Raw genomic sequence first — 23,104 nt, 5'->3', positions numbered from 1 at the left:
GATCCATACGCAGGGATATTTAAAGTTATTAAAATAATGGAGGAAGTTGTTAGTCTGCTTTTATTTCAACGCATTGATACTGTGATTTTGTGAGAAAGAAAAAGGGAAGTTATTAGTTGTTAACACTTAATGTAAAGGAGGATGGGCCTTATAAAGCTGTTGAATTTGCAGAGTGGGGTATCATATACACAGAGAATTATGTGGAGAGACTGTGATTTTTTGAGTTGTTCAGAATGGAATTTATCATATTCACGGGGAATATTAGAGACTTTGTGAATTGTTAAATTGTTTTAAGTGGGATAGGGAGTACGTATCAGACAAACTTGGTGATGTGTTGAAATGTGCATTGTGGGATATCTCTCTCATACATTATACATAGGGAGTATAAGAGATTTGATAGTAATTTTTTTTTCGATTGTACAGATTTGGATATATACTCAGGGTGTATAAATTAGAAAGACTTGGTGGTGATTTGTTGAAATGCTTAGTGGGATATCTTTATGAATCATATATTATAAAGAGCGAGTATGAGATCGAGACTTGATAGTAATTTTTTTTAAATTATGGATTGGGGTATATCATATACTTGGGGTGTATTAATTAGACAGACTTGGTGATTTGTTGAATTGCATGGTGGGATATCTATATCTTGCACCGTGGAATCATTATAAAATTTGTGGATGCCAATTTTAGTGGAATTTGGGATTTTTGCTCATATGTTGGGATGTAATTTCGTGGATGCGTTGGTTTTCTGTTTCAGTAAGAAAACTCTTTCAAAATTTGTTTTTGTTGAGGAAGGAAATTCATGGATGAGAACTACCCACAGAAACCACGAAAATTGAGCCACCACAAATGCTAATGAATCCACTGACGGTATAAACAGGGTGAGTCTGAGAGACTCAGTGATCTGGGGGTGTGCTGTAAGTGACAGATTACATACAATAGTCTGACAGTGACAAGGATTCCCCCCTCTGTCTTCTCTCTATCTATGGCTCTGTGAACTTCTCGGCCAACTTCTGCATTTTTGTCCAAGAGCAAGCATGCCAGCTTAAGTATGTGTATAATATTTGTGACTGTTGTTTTATGCAGAGATGCAAGTATATATTCTTTTTATCTCGATCTTATAATTAGTTTATCCCTTTCATATCGTTTGATGGCTGATGGTTTCCATTCTTCATTTTGGAAATGGATAAAAGAGTGGGAGGGAAAAAGTTGCTGCAGTTTTCCTACATGGTGTCTTTGGCAACAGCTTTAAAAGTGCAGAGAGATTTTCAGTGTTGGCTGACTGTTCTGTGAACTGGAATACATATAGGTTTATTGCATTCTATTTGTGGCTGATTATGAAACTAAAGGTGTTATTCATCATATAGTTTGGTTATCTGAGGTAAAAGTTGAAGAGTTTGATTAGAACCAACACATGTAAAAGTTATTTTCAAAGGGATCTATCATATGGGTGAAATCCTTCACTTGTATATGTATGATTTGATTTGGATGCTGGTAGCTTTTCAATCAGAAACTCCAGATATTTTGTGCAAAGACATTCTTTATCATCTTGGCGAGCAATAATGCCTCTGGATTAAGATGGCTATCTCAAGATAGAAGGAATTACATTGACATAACATCATTTTTAAGGATAACAGATTTGTTGTACTATTGTAGGGCTAGATAACACAGTGGGATTATGACACAAGGAGAGCTCCTCTCCTAGTTCAAGTGTCACATTAACCATTGGTTAAGTACTCTCACTAGACAGTGGTATTATAAACAGGACACGGCTACTTTAAACTATCTTTATCATTCAGTTTTCAGCTTGAATTACTTGTTTTTAACATTTTGAAGATTCAGATGAAAGATTATGTTAGTGCATACATTATTTGTGTTTATTTGGTTAAAATTTCTGAGAAATATTTAGGGGCAGAGTTAATTTACTACATGTAGTAACACTAGTTAGGTGTTTTGTATGTGGTTGTTCTTTATGTTGTTCATCTTTAGAAAATGTACCTTTGTAAGTCTTATCTATTTATCATTAATTTTCAAGTGCTGATATTTTATTATAGTGAATTTCAACTTACTCTGCTGGAAGATATTGAAGTTTTTTCTGAAAATCTTTTGGAGTATTCACAAATAGTCTAATGTATTGTTATTATGAGGTGAGTTTTTCAATTAAGTTGGAATAGATAGATTTGATAATACTTTAAATTTCTAACTTAGTTCAAAAGTTATTTAGGAACATGTCTTAAAACTGGAATAACTTTAACCTTTTGGTATTGGCACTGCAAGCCATTTGTGGACAATTATGATTATCACATGGTATATTCAGCAAGCTTTGAGTGCAGGGAATATGCAAATGTCAAATCGAAAACCATTTTGTTCAGTTGTTCATTTTGTGAGTCTCAGGTGTATTTAAGTAGTTACAAGGTAAGAGGACTTTGATTATTGATCAAAGATAAAAGGATGCTAGGAATACTTTTGTACTGTTCATTTGTCTGCAGTGATTACAGATGAAGCCAGTAATGGACCAGGACTGGTGCCATCTCTAAGGGATTGTGGTAATTTAATGGGATTCTGGTTTTTCTTTGTTTTATCATCAAGATAGTGACAATTTATTTTGTAGATAGCTTTGTTCTAATGTATTTTGTGTATGAAGATCGGTGATGCAATATCTATTGAACAACTGCTAGTCAAAATTGGGGCAATTCTCTGTATTTGCCCAGCGTTGATATAGGTCATCTTTCAAGGTCAATTCTCATAAAGTCAAAGGTCATTGATTGAGTTAAAAAAGAAGTTTTGTTTATATGAGGGGGTATATATCAAAACATGTATTACTGGTAACTTCACTTGATTTTAAGTGTATTTTTGTCAGAATGTTACAGTTTTGTTGATTTGTGGAGGAAAAGGGGATTTGTCAGTCTTAAATAATTGAATAGTTGCCATATCAAATCTAGAAAGTTCAAAGTAGAAAATCTGCCATCAGTATGAAAGTTATGGTGAACGCATAGAAAAAATCTTTATGTGCGTTTTATATCTGTTTACCTTTGTATAGATATTACTTTTTGTGGAGATTTTTACAGCTCTTGCAAGTAAACAGACATGTCATAAAATGTTGAGATATCATGGTTTCATTGGTTTTAAAACAATTACATTTTTGAAGAGATTTTTAGTCTGGGCTTATGGTTGCATATGAAAGGCTGCTTTGAAATGCAAGATACTAGGAGGCAACTGTATAAAATCATCAGTGCATGTTAAAGGAGAGGTACCAACGTAAGAGTAGACTGTGAGTTACATCACTTTATTGTACTTTTGATTATGAGAATGATTTTCATGGCCACAAAGTGACTACCAAACTACGGATTAGCTGTAAATGTTTGATATTTGGTTTGCATGTTGGAATTTGGTTTCTCCAGGGAACTTTGGCTGGCTGGTTTTGTGGTGAGAGTCGGGCAAGGTTTTGGTGGAACCATAGGATAGAGTGACAGGCCGGAGACACAAAACAATTATCTGTTGGCCGGATGATTGAATTGTGTGTCCAGAAGTGGTGGATTCAGTCTGTGACAGGCTGTTTTATTATCTGAAGAAATAAAAATGGCCGATACATCATGAAAGGAAAGCTCCAGCAGTCATTGTTTTGTGTGTATCATCACTGAGATCTTTTGTTTGATTAGGTGGATCAGAGAAGAGTTACAATTTATTGCAAGGATTTTAAGGAAAGCCGTTCATTAGGAGACATTAGGAGTATATAAAAATTTTGTAATTGTGAGTGGCGCGATCAATATTGGATTTTTTGCTATAATTGTGACATTACGTGGGTTGATCGAGAGAGGATGAATTTCCTGAAGCCGCCCGAACAGCGCCCCCGTCGTCGGTCGCTACAGGCCATCCCCGATGAAAAGGAGGTCAAGGAATTCTTCGATGAGGACAACGCAGAAATGGCCCTCCTCAAAATGCTGCAGCAAAACAGCAGAAGGAGGGTGTCCCTACCCAACCCTCAGGTAAAACACCTTGACCCCTCAAGTAAAATACCCCAACCCACAGGTTAAACATTCCCACCCCTGAGTGGCTAAACTGAAGAGCACTAGTATTAGTACTGGAATATTAAGCATGAAATGACTGGCCGTCTGGCATACTTTCACTTTCTGTTTTTATACCTGTCTGGACTCATTTTAAAGTCTGACATGAGGTGAAATATGACTTTATTTGATTATAAAGTTTTTACCCAGAAATCCATGAGTATATTGGGTTCTTGTCTAGACTCATAGTCTGGTATTAGGTAAAATATGGATTTATTTGATCATTAAGTTTTCAACAAGAATTCTCTTGTACAACACCCTCATAATACATTTCACATGTTTTAAAGTGGCCACAATGCCAATACTCTTTTCAGACTGCAAGTAAACATGATTGACCTTGACATTCTAAGCCTAAGGCACTTAATTTGCAGCAACTGTTTGTATTATTGCATGACTAATTGTGATCACATTGATTTTTTACCGTAACACTATAGTCCAAGTCGAAAACTGCCGTGTACCTCTCAGTAAATTTGGGTACAGGATGATGAGACTGAGAGATGAAAAACCTTGACATTTCAAGGTCACTTAATACATAACCTACTGAACTAACAATATGTACATGTTTAAACCTCGGCTGTTTGAATAAGTAAAATGTAATGATTAGTTATGTGATCATTGATAAACCAAATTTGATATTTTGCAGAAGAATTTAGAAGGCAAGAAATCAAATTTACTTTTACTTAGTACATATGTACCATGATGTATATAATAGTTTGGGAAGTATTTTCTTAACATAAAAAAATATCATAAAGTCATTTCAATGATTAGGAATTTAAAAAAGTTGCAACTTTCCTGGAAAGTTTGACCTTGATTTGACCTTGACCTAGGCCTTCCGTTCAGATTGTTGACAGCTGTTTTATGAACAGTAACTCAGATTTGGTAATGATAATTCAGTCAGGGCCTCATCTCGGATTTATCAACATACATTGTTATCTCTTTGCTTGTCAGATGCTTAAGTATGCAATCTCTGCTTCAAATTCATTCATCCCTAGCTTATAGTTTCAGTCAAATGAATTCTTTGAATACAATTGCTGCATCAAATTCATTCACCTCATGCAAACTAAAATAAATTTTCAGGTTATGGTGTATATTTGTGTTCATTTTATTTTTTTGTCAAGGAGACGACTTCTTTGAACATCTTATTTAAGTTTCAGTGTAATCTTGTCTGGCTGGCCTAAAAATTGCTACTTTTTTGTGCTTCCTCTATTTTCTTGCATCATCTGCTGCATGCATACACACAGATAACTCGTCCAACCTGCAAGATGAGAATATCTGTGGGTGTAGCTTTTTGTTTCTGACAGAGAAATAGCTTTCACAGACTTTGCTGCAAATTGATCATAGCTAGATATCTTTGCATGGGGTTTGCAATAATCATACGTTTTCAATAACATGCTCTGAGAGTTGAGCATTATTATTGTTACCTAATATTCTGACATGAGTAGAGGAATCAATTACATTTCTACAGAATAGGCATCTATAAATAGGTTTGCAGATATAATTTTGTGATACGATAATTGTACCATATTTTTGAGCATTTACAATGTAAGGTTCCTAAATTAAACATATCTGTTATGATGAATAATAAATTTTACAATTGAGATTAAATTGATCTGGCACTATTACTCAAAGTTATGCGGAGAATGTCGTCCAAATACTTGGTATCGCAATGAAATTCTTGTATTTCAGATGCAATGAAATAAGACAAATTTGCATGGTACTTCAGAACATTAGATTGCCTAGAGGCAGGAAATTGGTAAATAATGAATGGTCAATTAGATGTTGAAATGATTTGGTATGTTGCTTGAGCTGGATTGTAGAAGTTAGATCTATTTTGGGTTGATTCAGAAGTACATGTCACATACCAATTATACATTCTAAGGAGAACTGTTGAAGCAATTATATGTGTTCTCAAGCTAGATTGTGAGTGTAAAATCTGTTGATCCTCACTTGACTGAGGTGGTAAATCATGATAATGCTTAAACCAGTAATTCATTACCTACATGATCAGTCGGAGTGATAACAAAGTCAATATGCTTTATTTTACCACAGATTTGATATTTTAGCAAAAAATATCTTCATCATGAAGCAATTAAAACAAACCCTCAATTTGCATGGTCTGTTGCAGACCCTTTTGATATCTGTCTTTCAAGCAGTGCTCTTAATTAAAGACTTGTCTTTACATCTCTGACTACAACACAGCAAAGTCTAAATTACTGGTACATGCTTGGTTAACCAGGAGGGTCAGAGGTCAAGTTCTTAACTAGAAGGTCAAGGCCCATTGTTAGTATTCCAAGGCTCTGTATAGATTCAGAGGAAAATTTGCAAAGTTACCTAAATTCCTTGTTCTCTGGGTTCAGCTTTTGATAATTAAAATGATGAAATTGTAATTATCTTTTATAGTTAATGTCACCTATGGGTTTCAAGCTCAGCTGTTGCACTATTAGTTTTCACCCTTTTGCATCTGATTAAGGTCATTTTTAATCATTGTCATAAATTGTAATATATGATAAAGTGTGTGTATGTAATGACTTCCTGATATTAATAACTTGGCTGCACTTTTTAAAAATATTTCAATTATAAAAGACTTCATTTAGTTGTGCAATAAAACTAAAACGACTTGATTTTGATAAAATGGAATGAGAGTTATAACTCTTGCAAATTTTTTTCTTCAATATTTAAAGCTTTTTCCTCTCTGTGTGTCAAGGTCGCCACCAACTCCCCTCTCTCTCTCTCTCTCTCTCTCTCTCTCTCTCTCTCTCTCTCTCTCTCTCTCTCTCTATCTCTCTGTCTTTATTACCATCATCAAAAATCATTTGATATTTTTTTTTTCTAATCTGAGGTTTATCACATCACATGTACACCATTTCTCTATCTGCAGTTCTGCCTCATTTACTACAACTGATTCTGTCAATCATATATAATCCTATTAAACTCTGCTATGGAGATGGAGTGAAATCTGTTGGTCTTAGATGTATTTATTAAAGCAATTGTGTTAGGCAATGTAAAAGAAATGAAACTGTCAATCTTGACATTATTGAAAAAGAAAGTAGAGGACTTGAAAGTGCTCTAAGCCTTGTATTGAATTCATAGGCATTTAATCATTGTTTTAATCATATGTTTACCTATTGACAATTGAATTAATGTAATGTTTTCTTTCTGTTGTAGGTAAGTTGTACAATGATCTTGATTTTGAATAACAGAAAAGGCAGTGTTGGTAAGAATCTTTGATATATATTATTGGCTCACAAATGAGGACTCCATTTACCTCAGTGGTACTGATATATGCGAGAACTTTTTACTAAAAATAAAGACTTATTATATGCATATGCGTATAGAAACTTTGATTTGGTGTAAGAAAAGGTATTGCCATATTTTCATTTACTTTAAGTCTATCTTAAGAGAAAAGAACCCACAATACACAGTCTGCCCCTATACTTGATCCTGGTGAAGAAGGTATACCTGTAAATGTCTGATGTGGAAAACATTACATCTATCTCTCTCTTGATGCTTTGTAGCCTGTGTGTTGTCTGTATGGTTCTCGCTCTCCTTACAAACTGAAGGAGTGTGATGACACCCCATTGGCTAGTCTTCAAGTAGAGTCTGGCTCATCAGAGAGAGGCTGTCTTGGTAGTTTATGTCTGAAGGTTGCAGAGGCTACATGTGCATGTAGACAATTTTCTTGAGGAGTTCTAAACAAATTTTTCCCATTTAAATAAGCATTCTTCGGTGCTTGAAGATGTGTTAAATAAACAAGTTTTTTTTTTTTGGGGGGGGGGGGGGAGATAAAGATTCATTACTCAGCATTTTGTAACTGAATTAATTTTATGCTGTAGTAGATTTGTTGACAGTGTATCATTCAGCTACAATGCTGGAGTTGTAGTGAAGTTTATGAGGTTAAATTCATATTACATGTATCAGTAATTCCCACAGTACATGTTTAATTGTGAGCTCAAATCCCAAATGACCTTGTCAAAAAATACAGACAATATTGTAAAAAAAATTATGGAGGAGGACAATTACATAATTATTGTCAAAAATTCTATTAATGGTACCGGTTTTAGTTAACTCTGTGTAAAGGGCAACTATTAATGGTTTCATTTATTCTCTCTAAGGGGTAACTGCTATTGCTGATTCATTAACATATGATTACAATGGTTACTCACATAAACAACATTACTGACTGCACATTCAAAGTGTGTACTGGATTGGAATATATACCGGGTATATTAAACCCATATATTCTACATGTGGTACTTTTAAATATCCCAGTGTGACTTTGCTCTGATATTAATATATTATCAGTGGGTTTGTAGGGCCTGACATGACATATATAGGATTGTTGATGGGCATACAATAGAAGCGAACTGCAGTCAGAAACATGTCAGAACGTCACTGTTTGGGTACTGTTATAAATGTACTGGGTGGTATACTGATGTGTATATGTATTACCCTTGGTAAATCTAACCAAGGTCCTTTGATGTTCAGATAACACACAGGTCGACTGTGTGCGTTGTAGTATCAGATGTTTAATCAAGCGGCATACAGTTGTGTAATCTGAGACACTCTCTTGCCAAGTTCAAACTTCAGTCGGCATTTAAATCCATGAGATCTTTATTACATCTGTAGAGTTTCTTTTGTATATGTGAAACTCAAATTAGTGTATTTACTTGCTTTGATAAAGCTACCGGAGTTGACTCCCTTTGATCTTCAATTTCTTTTTGAAATTCCATCCATTACTTGATTTGAATTCTTTTTCTTAATTAAGTGCCTCAACCTTGACTGGAGTCTTAAGACTGTGTATATATCAGATAGATGACTGATGCACTCAAAGAATGATTATAAATACATGTATTTAAATATATTTAAAGTGAAATTAAATGAAAGGCATAAACATGCTTCTGGATAACGCTACCAGAGTGATCCCCCTTTGAATGTGCTATTTTTTTTTTGCATCATATCTTCCCATTACTTGTCAGCAAAGTAAACGATCAATCAAACTTTAACTTTAAAATAAGCAAGGTCTTAGCCTATGGCTGTTCATGTAGGAAGATGAAACAACCTGGTACGTGCAGTTTTACTTGGTATAGATGGAGTTTTCAGTATAGATAAAACAGCTGATTCAGCCTGTAGTCCAATTAGTGAAGCCATGTTAATTTGAGGAGGACAAATTAACTCTCTCATCTTTCTGAAAGATCATTGTCAGCCTTTCAGCAAAATGGTAATTGTAGAAGCTTTATTCAATTTATTTTGATTTGATTGGTTATTTCGTGGATGAGAGGTACCCAGAAATTCCATGAAAACTGAGCCACCATGAAATCTAATGATTCCACAGTATATGGATGACTTAGATGCTAATTAAAATTGATGGACACTATAGGTGACTATATATGACTTAGATGCTAATTAAAATTGATGGACAATATAGGTTTAAGAGTGGATACATTTTAATGCGTAGTCAATATTTCACAGATAAATTGTAATATATAATTATATAATATTAATATTGAATTTATCAAAATGCTTAATTTGAAAACCAAATTAATTTCAACATATTGGCAAGGCTAAGCATACCGTCTATAAAAAGAAAGTGTGATGGAGTTAATGATTGGGAAATCTATGAAGGTCATTGCATGATATTTCAAGATTGGCAATATGGTCAAGTTGTTAAAACAAATAAAAATCTGGATACTACTTCATCTGTTTATATAGCAACAGATGGTGTAATCAGAAAGTTGTAGGGTTTTCCATGCTGCGCAGAATGCAGAATGAAATTTGATGTATTGGTGATTACCAAAGTATGCTGTATGTTTTATTGCCACAATATCCCATAAATTGTTCTCAAAAGATCACAGAATAAACATCTGCAGTCAGGAGTGGGGTTTTGTGTTTCTTATTCTACTTTGAAAAAAAACTAAGGGTCTGCACTTAATGTTACTTGTCACATCATCATCTGCAAAATACCCCCCCCCCCCCCTCCCCAAATAGAGCTAAATTACCAGGTACCTGATTCTGCAGTCAACAGTGTCTGAGTGTTCTGTCGACATTTCCTGCAATATATAAACCTGCTTAAGAAAAATGCCATGGTTCTGATTCAAATTGCATCATTGTTAGTAATCTCTGAACGCATTGTTCTAAGAAAGATTTGAGAAGTTCATCTTGTTGTACAGTGAAGCATCTTGCCAACACATAAGACAGAGGTCTCATTGCTTGGTGCCAGAGATCCAGTAAGTCTTAATCTCACATGGACCTTGAGGGAGACGGGGATCCTAGAGCTAAAATTGGACCAATTTGAATCTGACCTTTATTTCAAATATATGACATATGAGGTCCTTCACTTCAGATTGCATAATCACTTGCACTAGATTTTTATAGATTTATTGATGTGTTGAACTAAAGTGTTGAAATTATTTAGGCAAAGACTAAAATACCCAGCTGTGAAAATGTTCAGGAACAATCGATCATGTGCGCAAATATGCAATATTCTGCAGAGCTGGAAAAATCATTCATTAGGGCCCCACTTGATCCCAGGTACCCTATAGTGATCAGTATGTCCATCTGGCTGTCCATCCATCCATCCATCTATCTATCTGTCCACCGAGAGCTCTTGTTCGGAGCATATCCTCTCTCCCCTTGGCCCAATCTGGCTCATACTTCACCCACTGAGTGCCTTTGGGTAAAGGGTTTGCAGTGACCTTGAACCATGTTTCTAGGTCTAAGGTTAAAGATAAAGCGGAATTATATGAAAATCCTTGTCTGGAGCTTATATTCTCTCCTCTTGGTCCAATCAGGCTCATACTTCACTCAGAGAGTGTATTTGGTCAAATGGTGTTCAGTGACCTTAAATGTAGATTTTAGGTCAAGGGTCAAGGTCATACCATATCACACAAAATCCTTTAAGAGCATGTATATTCTCAACTTGGCTCATACTTCACATAAATAGATCTTTTGGGTTAATGATGTGTTGTGACTTTGAACCAAGTCAATGTGAAGGACTTAGGAGATCACTTTATAATCAGTTTTAAACCGTAGATATTTTCATTTTCCTTAATCTTGCTCAGGTCATTAAAAATGCCTGTATATGAGGGGTAATGAGATTGAAAGAACACTTCTTTGCCAAAATTTTGAAGATATAGGTCAAAGCAAAATTCTCTGAAATGCTTTTATCCAACTGTCCATTATTTAGGCGGAGTCTTTTGAAATGGTCACCATCTCAATGTTGTCTTGATTTTTATCATTTTAAATGATATTTTGTTATTTAATAGGTACAACACAAGACTGGGGCTTTTCTAACTTTCTAGTTAAGGGTTTGGTATTTGGACATATTACAATCAATAAATTGGATTGCACTGCCCTCATAATAAAATGCTAACTGTGGCTAAAGCCACACCATATGTCTTCCTGTGAGACTTTGTAATTTCCTAGTGTTTAATTACATACAGTGTAATAATTTAATCAGGCTTATTATGTAGCTGTTAACTCAAAGCCTTGTGTAGGTATGGATTATTGAATTGTTGATAAACACGCCAGGGATTTGAGACTGTAAACACAATTTTACAAGTTTCCATCTGGCATCTGTATAATGGCTTTTGTGTGTCAATGTTTGTAAATACTTTGCGGTTTTGAGTTTTTATTTTCCACCTTTTGGTACCCATGGTCGAGCAATGTCTGTCTTACGTAATTTCTCTGATGAAACCGAATTTCCTTTTGTATCAATTTCTTTAGATCTTTCCAATAAAACACACACTGTGACTGTTGATTCATTCTCCCAAGTTAATAAAACGGATTCAGAAGAAGGCTTGAGGAAACCACGGCCCCGAATATCCAATAACTGGTCTGATATTGCTTTTGTTATGTCCTCTTCCCATGCAAGTCACTTTATCTGATCAGAAACATATGCACACAAATTTGCTGAAACACTTCCTTATGTTATACTGAGTATACTTGCAGTCTATATTTATATTTATTAACTGTAAAGAGCTATGAATGTGCACAAACATGCTCGGAAAGCAGAGTGAGAGAGTCTGCCATTTATTGTTAAGCCTTTGAGGGACTGATATATCATTTCTCTAACTGGATTAAAGCAGAGACCATCTTACAAAACGGACTGATATACTCTTATCTTGATATCAGTGAACCGAGTACGAGTTCGGGGGATGCTATCAACCAAATGAAGAAATAGTCTGCTCCTGCCATTGGCTCTTTCCACTGGACGACCAGGGAATTCCATCGATAGTAATTTGGTGTGACGGTGTGCGTGTGTCAGGGACTAAAGGACTGCTCACCCAGTAAAACTTGGCACGAAAGACGGCTCCCTCTTAGCATTGTGTCCTCCAATTGATTGTGCCTGGGATTTTTGACAACTTTATTGCTTTTATGTATATATTATAGATATTGCGATGATCTTGCAGGAAGATTTTTATTAAAGTTTTGGATGGTTATTCAAGCAGAATGGCAAAGGTATGTGCATGTTTGAAAATCAGTTTTTATATGAAATATGGGCTGATCCTGTTGATTTAAAAGAAACATGCATATTTAGCCATATCTTTATTTGGCTGCATGTATGTATTCTTAAAAAAGATAGGTTGCCTTTTGTAAATAAAAACAGGTTTCTTCCTTATGGGATTATTTATGTACATAATGTTTTTTTTAAATGCATGCTCTAGATAAAAATTTGGTATTAATGTCTGCAGTGTCTCGCTTTGAGTTTTACACAATATGACATAAGAGGATGTTAATTTAAAACATATAATGCATCCTGAAGATAACCTATTTTTATATCCCTCTTATCTACTGGTGAAGTTTTTAATTCAGATAAAAATTTTGATTTGCTATAATATTTTAATTCGAAAAAAAAGACAAAAGAACATGTAAATCATGCAATGAATTTCATAATTTGTTAATTGGAAAATGTTTCAAGGATGAACGAGATGTGATATTTAGAAGTTATGTGATAAAAATGTCATGGGAAAACTTGCCTTCTGATGTAACAGTTTTCTGCTTGAATAAGCTGATATCAAGCTGTAATATTTCCTATCATATGTGCATTTGTTATGTATGTTTTATGCCATTTTGTGTTGGATCCAGGCAAATGCTTAGAGAATTCCCAAAGGAGAAAGCGATATTGCATTACTGGATCATAGAGTCATCAGAATATTCATAGAGATGCCTGAAAATAATTTAATCTCTTTTGAGAAGTGGACAGGCATAGCCTACACATCCACTTCTCAAGGTAGAATAGAAAATAATCTACCATTGAAAACCACCAATATTTTAACTTCGTTAATAAAATTCTTCCAAAACAACACTTCTTTTGCTGCAGAATCTAATGGACGCTGACCACATAGATACTGGTCTTATATATATTGCTCATCTACCATTGTCTACATAAAGCATAATTAAAGCATTTCCGTTTACAGTCGAACCCCGACTTGATTCAATTTGAAAGTATGACATTGTTAGTTCTCTTGTGTGTGTGGATTTGACTACCAACCAAGATCTGTGATTTATATTTTTTTGGATCCTTAATAGTTTATAGCCTCCATCACATAGATATCAGTCAGCAGACCTCAGGCCGTCTATAAGACCCGACTGGGACTGTACACAGACTGACACAGACCGCCTTAGAGTCCCTGATCTCTTATTAAACGATCCTCACATCATGGGGCATGTAATTTCCTCGTATTGTTTATGACAGTATTGTCTCATCTCCATATTATTTACATCCAATACTACCAACAGTGTTTATGGGTTGTTCAAAATCTTGCAATGAGTATGACTCCTCAGGGGGTTGGGTTATATTGACTTTTGTGCAGTTATTTCAAATCCAGCTAGTGTACTGATGAAACATTCAGGAGCACATATAAAAGCATGGTCCTGCCTGTGGATGATGCATGCAATATAGATGACTGACTGCGCAGTACTTCATTAGTACAGTTAAACTACATGTACTCTAGATTTTTACCAGTACTCACCCCACTATCATTAACCTAGAACTTGTTTTTCCAGTACAGATGAAAGCTTAAACCTCATATTATTTTTTTTTAGAATAGAAATCTGTTCCATTGAAAGCTACTGTGGTTTCTGTACTGTAGTCTGTTAAGGCACTAAAGTGGTAAAGTGTATGTTAATTCTTATTGGCCAATGATCTAACAATGCATGAACAAAAATTACACTTCATTGAACATTTAATTTAACAACAAAATCCACAAAAATTGGTATATAACAAACATTAATTTGATGAAACCACAGTTAACTCTATGGAAGATGATCAGGTAGTAGAGAGGGGGAGGTAAGTAAATGTAAGGCGCATTGTTAATTCTGACTGCAGGGTCAGTTCAATTACAATCAGACGATATAGAGTTGCAAAAAAGTCTCACACTTTTTAGCGTTATACAAAGGTTCTGCCGGTAACTCCATTCCTATTTTTACTAATTGATGACATAAACTGGTTGACAGCTCTACAAATTCCCTTCCACTTTTATTCCCTCCACGAAGAGCCCTGCATTTCTCGATACATAATGGATGATGAGACAGATGTTAATGATAACGATATCATTGTATAATGATGTTTTCTTTGCTTTGGTTAATGTCTGCAATAAAGATGGAGTATAAACTCTAAAATAATGGTAGGTTTTCCAGGGAGAATTCGTACATTCTGTTTCTTACACACTGTCACCATTGGGATGTTTCAGATTTCAAGGATTTGCTACAGTCTTGTATGTGGTATGATGAAAAAAAAAATAATGATTGTGTTATTTGTTGCTGATGTGATTTATTTGTGGAAGAGGGGTTAGATACCCACAAAATGAACAAACTACTAAAATTTATCCACCAGAGTTCTGTTTGTTCCGCAATTAGAATTTGTGTATCTTGCTTTAAATTAGCAAGAGAATTAATTAAGGTACACAAGGTCCAATGGCTTGATTAGATTTGTTGTTCAGGTGGCTGGAGATTGGATGTCCATTTGATACCAATGATCTTATTTTTATTTGCTCAGGGATATATCATATTTCTCAATGATAGGCTTTGTAATAAACAGTGCAAGCAACAACACTATGAAGATTGGAGAATTTTTTCATAGATTAAAATAAAAATATTTGGTCAAACTTTGTTCTGTATTAGTTTGGGCTATATGGACCATCGATATCGATTGGCCTGGGTAGCTCAGTCAGAGCTTCTAACTAGAATTGCAGGAGTCCCAGGTTTGATTCCTGGTCCAGCCATATATTTTCAATGTTCTAATATGCTCATCCCTCCTTTCATACTACAGCTTATGTTGAAATATTTAATGCAATGGTCACCAATACTCAACTAGTCAAGGTTCAGAATTGAGACCAGCGGTATTATTGGTTCAACTGGTTCTACGGTCAAACACCCCTTATATACATATTGTATGCAACAGACATGAGTAGGTGTGAACGTTTTGATCAAATAAGATAGATTATTCATGTCCAGGTTGTCCAAAGTCCACTTTAGAGGGAGAAAAGCCCGCGGTAGATGACCTCCGCATTAAAATTTCACAATCCTTCAGTACGGTAGGGTCCAGAGTAGGTCAAATTAAGGGTCAGCCCTGTGTTTTAACATGTATACCTGTGTTTACACAAGGGTCCACCTGGATTGTTTGTTTACCTGTAGGAGGTATATTCTCTCACCTGGCTACTCTGCACTGGTCAGTTAGGTGACTAATGAAATATATAAAGGGAATTTTGTACCATTTTCTTGTCAGAAGGTAAATTTTTTTAGGTGTTGAATAGAATTTTTGGCTGTTTGTATTGATGAATCTTTATAAATACAGTTGAACTATGGTACATGTATCTTGAACACCGATATCTCGAATACATAGATATCTCAAAGTTTTTAACCAGTCCCATCTAGTTTAAGATAACAAGGTTTGACTGTATATATATTAGATTTTTAGGCGAGAGAGTTAATTGGTCTCTATGTTAATCCTTTAATCCCCCCCCCCCCCCCCCCCCTCAATGCATGTCTGAATAACTATGTGATCTTTGGGTTTTGTTAGGAAATAATTTTTCAGCACTGTATATGCAGTCATTGTCATTTTCAGTTGTCATTAGATAACATTCTTTTACTGTAACAGTCACGAAGTGAAAATCACTTGATTGAAAATTCTTTTTGAAAAATAATTTATTTAGTAGGCTTGCAACAGAGTGTAAGGATTTTCTTAGAATCCAGCCTCTATGTGCAAACAAGACAATGTGTAACTTTTAAAGCTGTTTGACATAAGATGGATTGTTCTAAATCAATGGACAATGGCTTTGACAGTTCTTTCTGATTCCATCTTCCAGCTGAGAAGTTCCCAGATATCTGTAATCTGAAGAAGTTGCATAATCCTGGCTTTCTAATTTGAGCGTTTCTAAATATTTGTGGAGGGAGAGGGATCAGAAACAGAAGGTTGTAAATTGCATCAGATCCTAGAGGTTGTTCTGTTTTTGTGCTGACTAAATTGATTTTGAAACCTCACCATTGTATGAAAGCAATCAAATTATGTGACATCCTATTTCATCAATCACACATCAATTCTGTGAGAGAGTTTTAGGTTACACTGAAGAAACACTTTCGTTATTGAAATATTAATGAACTGCGATCAAGTTTTGAAGAAAATGATTTTGTTTGCGTGGAAAAAATTGAGGGTGAATCTGAGATAAATGTAATTGGTATCATGTTTTTACTTTGATTACCTTTTGATTAATTAAAAAAAATTCATTCTAATTTGAGATGTACGTTCAAAAGGAGTTATGTTATATAAAACCACAAGGCAAATTAAATTAAAGTGACAATATTCTCAGTGTCAAAGGTCTAATGACAGGTTTTGTAGTAAATTCTATCAGATTAAAAAATTAAGAAATGTATTCCAAAGTATAGTCAAATTAAATGACGTCCTCTGACATATTACAAGTACAAGTACATAGATATAATATAGATAATTTATGCTTATCAAAGATGATTGACCTCAAAAAGATTGAAATTTGATTCACTATCGATTTTTAGAGATAATAAAATGATGAACATATATATTTTATTGATTTATTTGAAAAGTATTTAAATTTTATAACAATAAAACTAAAGATAAGGGATACAGTACTATACTTGATCAATCACAAGGATACCAATTTTTTGTCTTTAACTTCCTGATTTGTATAAAAGTGTATTGACCCTAGGCATTAGTAAGTTATTTGTTCTGCGGAAGTTCAAGGTTCGTACAAAGTTTTTAAACCTTTGTTTACATACTTAAAACGCCTCCCCAATGGTTCAGCAGTATCTAACAGTCAAATCAATGAAATCTGATCTAAAAGATAACAAGCCTGATGCTTTCCAGGAATCAAGGTTAAAGATATCTCTAAATGTTGTTTTACGACTAATTGAGGCTTATGATAGAGATGGATTAGGAGTTAATTAGCTGGTGGTAAGATGTTGATTTAGATTTCAGAGTTCTGTAACTATAATTAGCAGTCAAGATCTGAATAAATGTGAGGGTATCTTTAATTAGTTGTGTCATAATGCATTTTCATTGACCATGATCTTAATTTTTGTTTAAATAGTGATATCATAAGCCTGGGATGGACAGTGAGACCTGGAGAGAGAGAGAGAGAGAGAGAGAGAGAGAGAGAGAGAGAGAGAGAGCGAGCAACCATTGAGTCATTTGAGAAGAATTATCAATTAAGACATATAATCCTTCACTACTTTTGTAACAACTAAATCAGAGATAGCTGGATCATCATTTCAGTTACGCAGTAGAGTCATAAAATGATGTATTGATGTGATGACAGATGAATGCAGTGACATGCACTTGTGTAATTGCATTACAGCATATTTTTACAGGACAGAAAGGATCAAATCATGAACCCAGTATACTCTAGGGGGAGCTGCATCTGGTTATGGAAGGTCAGAATGATCAGCAAGGGTCCATTTATACAAAACAACCCATAGGAATACACTAAAATACACTGCAGGGTTTTCATCAAATTATTTGGGTTTTGGGGTGGGATGGAGAGATGTTTGCAGTTTTAACATAAAAGCAATAGATAAAAGGTAAATTGAAATGTAGTACAGAGGGAAGCTTAAAGATGTCACTGACTAACGGTCCCTCTGAAGATTAAGTAATCCAGCCGACTGCTGTTAACAGAGGATTACAGTGATGTCAGGAACACATGCGCTTATTAAAAAAAGCTTCCTATTAGTAATAGCCTTATTTCACGTTGATTGTGTAAACATGATGACACATACTACAGAAGATAACTGATTGTACTGTTTATTATGAAGTCTTGGAATTGGCTGTTCTCTTCTAAATTAATTCTGAGTCATACAACCTTCTAAGTGACCATGACCTTGGTTATTGTTGACCTCCAATGTCAATATTACACCTGCATGCATAACCTTCTTGTAAACATATTTATTGGGAGTATAGCTTATACTATAATAACAAAGTTAAATTGTTGATTGTTTGCAATGGGCTCAAAGCTGAAATTGAATCTTAAGCAATTTTGTAATAGGAAGTTTGAGAGAAAGGAAACTTTAAACTCTGATATCTGATTCAAGATATCATTGAACTAAGTTTTGTGCAATGGAGTCAACACAATCATATTGTTTTCATTCAAGACTGTGCAAGGTTTTTTGATATAATCACACAATCCTTTGACCAAAATATACTGGTAGGTTGAATGAAATATTAAGTTTCCTGTTTTGATTTGTAAATATACCGGTATGTGTGCCCTATTTTGGTTATGAAATTTAGTAAGTTTAAACTTAAACTATTTTTTAAAAAAGCTGCCTCATAGGAATATTAGTCATGATATTTCATCAGTAAACAGATCTGGATTTGCGTGAATTAATTACTCACTGCACAATTAGTTGCAGGTTTCTAATTTTGAGACGCAGAATACTAATTATTCACCTTTCTATCACTTTTGTTTTCTGTGGAGTAATTGACAGAGATTGATTGCGAATCTGATTGCGACTTGTGTGAATTCAAACGTAAACAATGATGACAGTGGGCTCATCAGCTGTATAAAAGTTATTGGATTGCCAGGATTGTATAGCGTTTAGACAATTAAATACCAGCAAACAACAAAGTAAATTTTTTTTGATAGACGTGGTAGTTTATTCTTGACAACTTAGGATCTGAAGCATTTAAAGCCAAATTCAGGTAGAAAATTTAAAACTTGTTTAATTAGATCTCCAAGTAACACTTGTAGAATCATTTCAATTTGAGAATAAGACTGAGATTTAGCTAAATAAGCAAGATCACCATAAATTCCCATCAAGTTGTAACGTGAATGGCTGATGAGACAGTAAGATATAATGGATGGTAATGTGTTTTGTACAGAGTGACAATAAAACGCCCTGTCGCTGCAGAATTTCTTAGTCGGTCCCCAAGTAAGGTGAAGAAAACATTGGCTAATAGCTGAGTGTTCTGGACAGGTTCTTTATTCCTCATGGTCTGTCTCTGAAAACTGCTGACTGGGATTCCTGTTCGTCATCCTTTGGCTTCCTTATACTGTCAGAAAGATTGAAAACTCTAAAAGACATTTAGATGGCACTGCCTCAGCGTGACATAATCTGCTGTCATAGCTCACTGTATGATTGAGATTAAAAGCAGGGAGATTTAGCCATTGTCGGCCACAACATTTTTGAATTGATAATATCTCCCTACAGAGAAAAAACGCTCTCATTAATCAAACCTTTCTAAAATTATATTAAATGTTGAGTATATCAGATAAATAAATGAGTATGGGGACGTGCAGTATTTCAGATGTCATCTCTTTGTGTTCTGTTCTGTTCTGATTAATGTGTTCAAACCCTTGAAATGAAAATGAGATTCATTTTGATGAGGTCAAGGTCATTTACATCCAAGGTCACATCACACAATTTTGATCTTTACTTAGTGGCAGTATTTGCCAGGTAGCATGCTAATATGACCTATCAATGCTAAAGTCAAAGCAATTTAATCTGTTTATAGTGCACATTTTTCATTTTGGTATGATTTTTCTTTTAAAATGGGATGATTGAATTAAGTTGCAAAAATGAATTATTTTTAAAATTAAAAAAAAAAAATCCATGTAATTTATGTGAACACAAGCAGAAAAGCACCAAGCATTTCAGTGTTTTCTTTTGTTAACACCTTAAATTTTAGATAAAAAACATAAAGATACTGTTCAGTACAAACAGAACAACAGTGGAACTGTGATAATCATTATATTTTGAATTGATTTTATTGATTCAACCAATGAATTCTTCAATGTCATTGTTTTGAATTAGTAATGTAAGTGTCATGACAGATGAACCTTACAATATCACAGAAAGCGTATATGTACTAGAAGACACCAATTTCTCCTGTCATGTGTTGTTCAGAACAACAATGGTTCTGACAGTTCCTATTCAAATGTACAGTTATTGTATTATTGTGAAGCTTGCATAATTCTTGCAGGAAGCCTGTCACATAGGTTATATGTTTAATTTTAATTTTTCATTTGACAGCAACAAATTAAGGACATTTGGCAATTTGAAACCAATAACAAATGTTGTTATGCAATGCCTACCTGCTATTTTTCATTTCATTATATAATGGCTGTCTTGTAACTATGTATTTAGAAATGTCAGAAACTCTTATTCCTTTTTTTTTGCTTTAATTCTTGACACCTTCCACTAACAAAAGTGTTTTGCAAGGGTCAAAGAACTTCTGTTAGCATGCATGCTTTATGTCCTTTTAAAACCTTTGGAATCAATTTTTCTCTCATATAGTTCAAGGTTTAAAGGTAATAATGCCAATAGTATTTGCTGTCTGAAATGTTATGACTGCTCTGTGCTGCTCTAGTTATGGCTGTTCTGACAGCCTACCCCAGGTCTTGGGTCTTTTTGGGTTGTTCCATCAATATTCCTACCTGCTGCTAATTATAGTCTTAAGGTATTTGCAGGAGCACTTGATTTTATAGCGATCATAAACAAAGTAGCTAGGTTTCAGAATGAGGTGAAATCTGTTCACAGAGCAAATGGATCTAGTATGTTATCAGGGGGTAATTGACTGGTAACCAAAAACACTGTACAGAAAGAATGCCAAGGATGGCATTCATTACGGACTTGTATTGTACTGTAATAGAGACAGTTACTGAGCGTTGCAAAAAAACCAGTTTAAGATGCATACAGTAAAACGGTTATAAAAAACGACTGGAGATGTCAGTGGTTGGGATTTGTATTCAGTGAATTCTTATATTTGATCAGTTTATGTTGTAATTTTAAAATAGAGGGATTGAAACTTGAGAGAGTTCGTTACAAGCTTAGAATTTGTATACACATGGTCACCTAATACGTGTTGCATTGTAGTATGATATGGGCATTTCCAAAAGGTGAACTCCAAATGTAATTTATTTATTATGAATTATACCATGCAAAAGCAATTGCTGGCCACTGTATAGTAACATCACAAGTCCATTTCTCACCTGGTAAAGGTCAGACCTAAGGGTGCTGGTCATTAGAGTGTCATATGAAATAATGTCCCCCTGTTGGCCTGATAGAGTTGTTATATGGCAACAGAATGAGGGAGTATTTATAATGCCTCAGAGTCTCCAAGTCTGAAGAGTCCATCTTTTCATCTAAATGAAGACAGTATAGATTAACTCTTCTGTCATGGTGTAAACATGTTTACAATGAGGCTGCTTGTTGTAAATTGAAGAATGATTGGAGAGGTGGCCGATTATATCTGGAGTTTCCTAATGAATTATGCTTGTTGAATGATTCACTGGGGAACTTCAGGTGTTTCTTCCCTTTGGTGAAAACGGGATGGTCTGAGGATGGAAATTTTCCATGTCCTTTGAGCTTCAAGTGGACCTAATCTAGCTATAGATACAGCAAAACAGTGGACCCTTATATTGCTAAAGATACAGCTAAATACATGTACTGGAAAATAATCAAGCTAATAAGCAGTGCGTGGAACTAATCTAGCAATAGAATACAGCAAAGCTGCAGCACAGCCTCTGAGCAATTAAATGTTAATTGATGGGGGCTGATGAGTTGTTTATTGTTGATGAACAGTAGGAGATAAACACTTAATTATACAAATCAGAAACAAGCTTTGTTTAGCTTTGTTTACCAAATGTTCTTTGATAATAAGGTCATGATCATGATGATTCAAAAGATGATAAAGTGGAGATGTGTGTATCTGACTCATAGAATCTGTTTTAGTCAATAAGGAATAATTAATGTTAGTGATATCTGTTCCAAAGATCGGTCAATTATCAATATGCCCCCCTTCCCTTACATTTTCAATTGGATTGAGAATTTGAGATATAATGATAATCTCTTCTTTTCTGATATGTTACATATACATAATTGACATAGTGATATATATAAGCATCTAATATAGTTATCAATTCAGATTCTTGTATTAACCATACAGTTGATGTATTGGTGAAATGTAAACAGTATAATGGTTCTGTTAACTCTACTTAGATTTGGTCCATAGTACTGATATCCCAACATAGCAGCATACATATAAAGTTTAAATACCATGTATATTTGCAAAGCAAATTAAAAGTACTTTGAATGTTGCATGTGTGTTTTGGAGTGTTTAGTTAAAGTTATGTCTAACTGCAAAAGGCAGTTCATAGAATTTGCCAGAAATATGCCACTAAATATATATAAAAAAAAAACACCTTTCATCATGATTGATGATTGCTGAGGTTTCTTCACTCTTGTTTTATGAGTCAGAATTGGTCTCAAGGTACATGTAATGGTAAAATAACATCTTATGTGGGTAGTGACAGTATCATACATAATGTGTAATGTGCTTGCACTGCCAGAGGTTTCATGGGTAAGCCCTCTTTTTCTGCACTGGCATGGCAGAACTTCATTACTTTGAAAAGTTTATTGTAATTCCATGTGGCATTTGAATAATTAGTTACTTAAGTGTTGGTTGGTTCTTTTTGGTATCTTGCTATGATGATTGGCAGACAACATACATGTACTTCTGAGGAGGGGGGGGGGGGGGGGGATCAGTTTACTGTTAACATTACCGGAATATTTCT

General features: G+C 34.6%; 1 protein-coding gene across 13 annotated transcripts in view; it reads left to right on the top strand.

The window, feature by feature from the left end:
- The window catches only part of LOC105348277 (5'-AMP-activated protein kinase subunit gamma-1), a 101,261-nt gene that overhangs the window by 37,184 nt on the left and 40,973 nt on the right, over window positions 1–23,104 (top strand). The window contains exon 1 of one of the 13 annotated variants that reach the window (XM_034454872.2): window positions 2,573–3,989. The exons of 8 other annotated variants lie outside the window; for them this stretch is intronic. In XM_034454872.2, the coding sequence (XP_034310763.1) occupies window positions 3,822–3,989 (168 nt within the window). In that variant the 5' untranslated portion in view covers window positions 2,573–3,821. Of the gene's footprint in view, window positions 1–2,572; window positions 3,990–9,265; window positions 9,286–12,076; window positions 12,525–15,771; window positions 15,796–23,104 lie in introns of those variants that run through there. 4 more of the 13 variants (XM_034454879.2, XM_034454886.2, XM_034454883.2 and 1 more) reach the window with 4 other exon arrangements.

The sequence above is a fragment of the Magallana gigas genome, chromosome 10, assembly GCF_963853765.1.
Source record: "Magallana gigas chromosome 10, xbMagGiga1.1, whole genome shotgun sequence".
In the NCBI taxonomy this organism is placed as follows: domain Eukaryota; kingdom Metazoa; phylum Mollusca; class Bivalvia; order Ostreida; family Ostreidae; genus Magallana; species Magallana gigas.
This window is presented reverse-complemented; position numbering and strand designations above follow the sequence as displayed.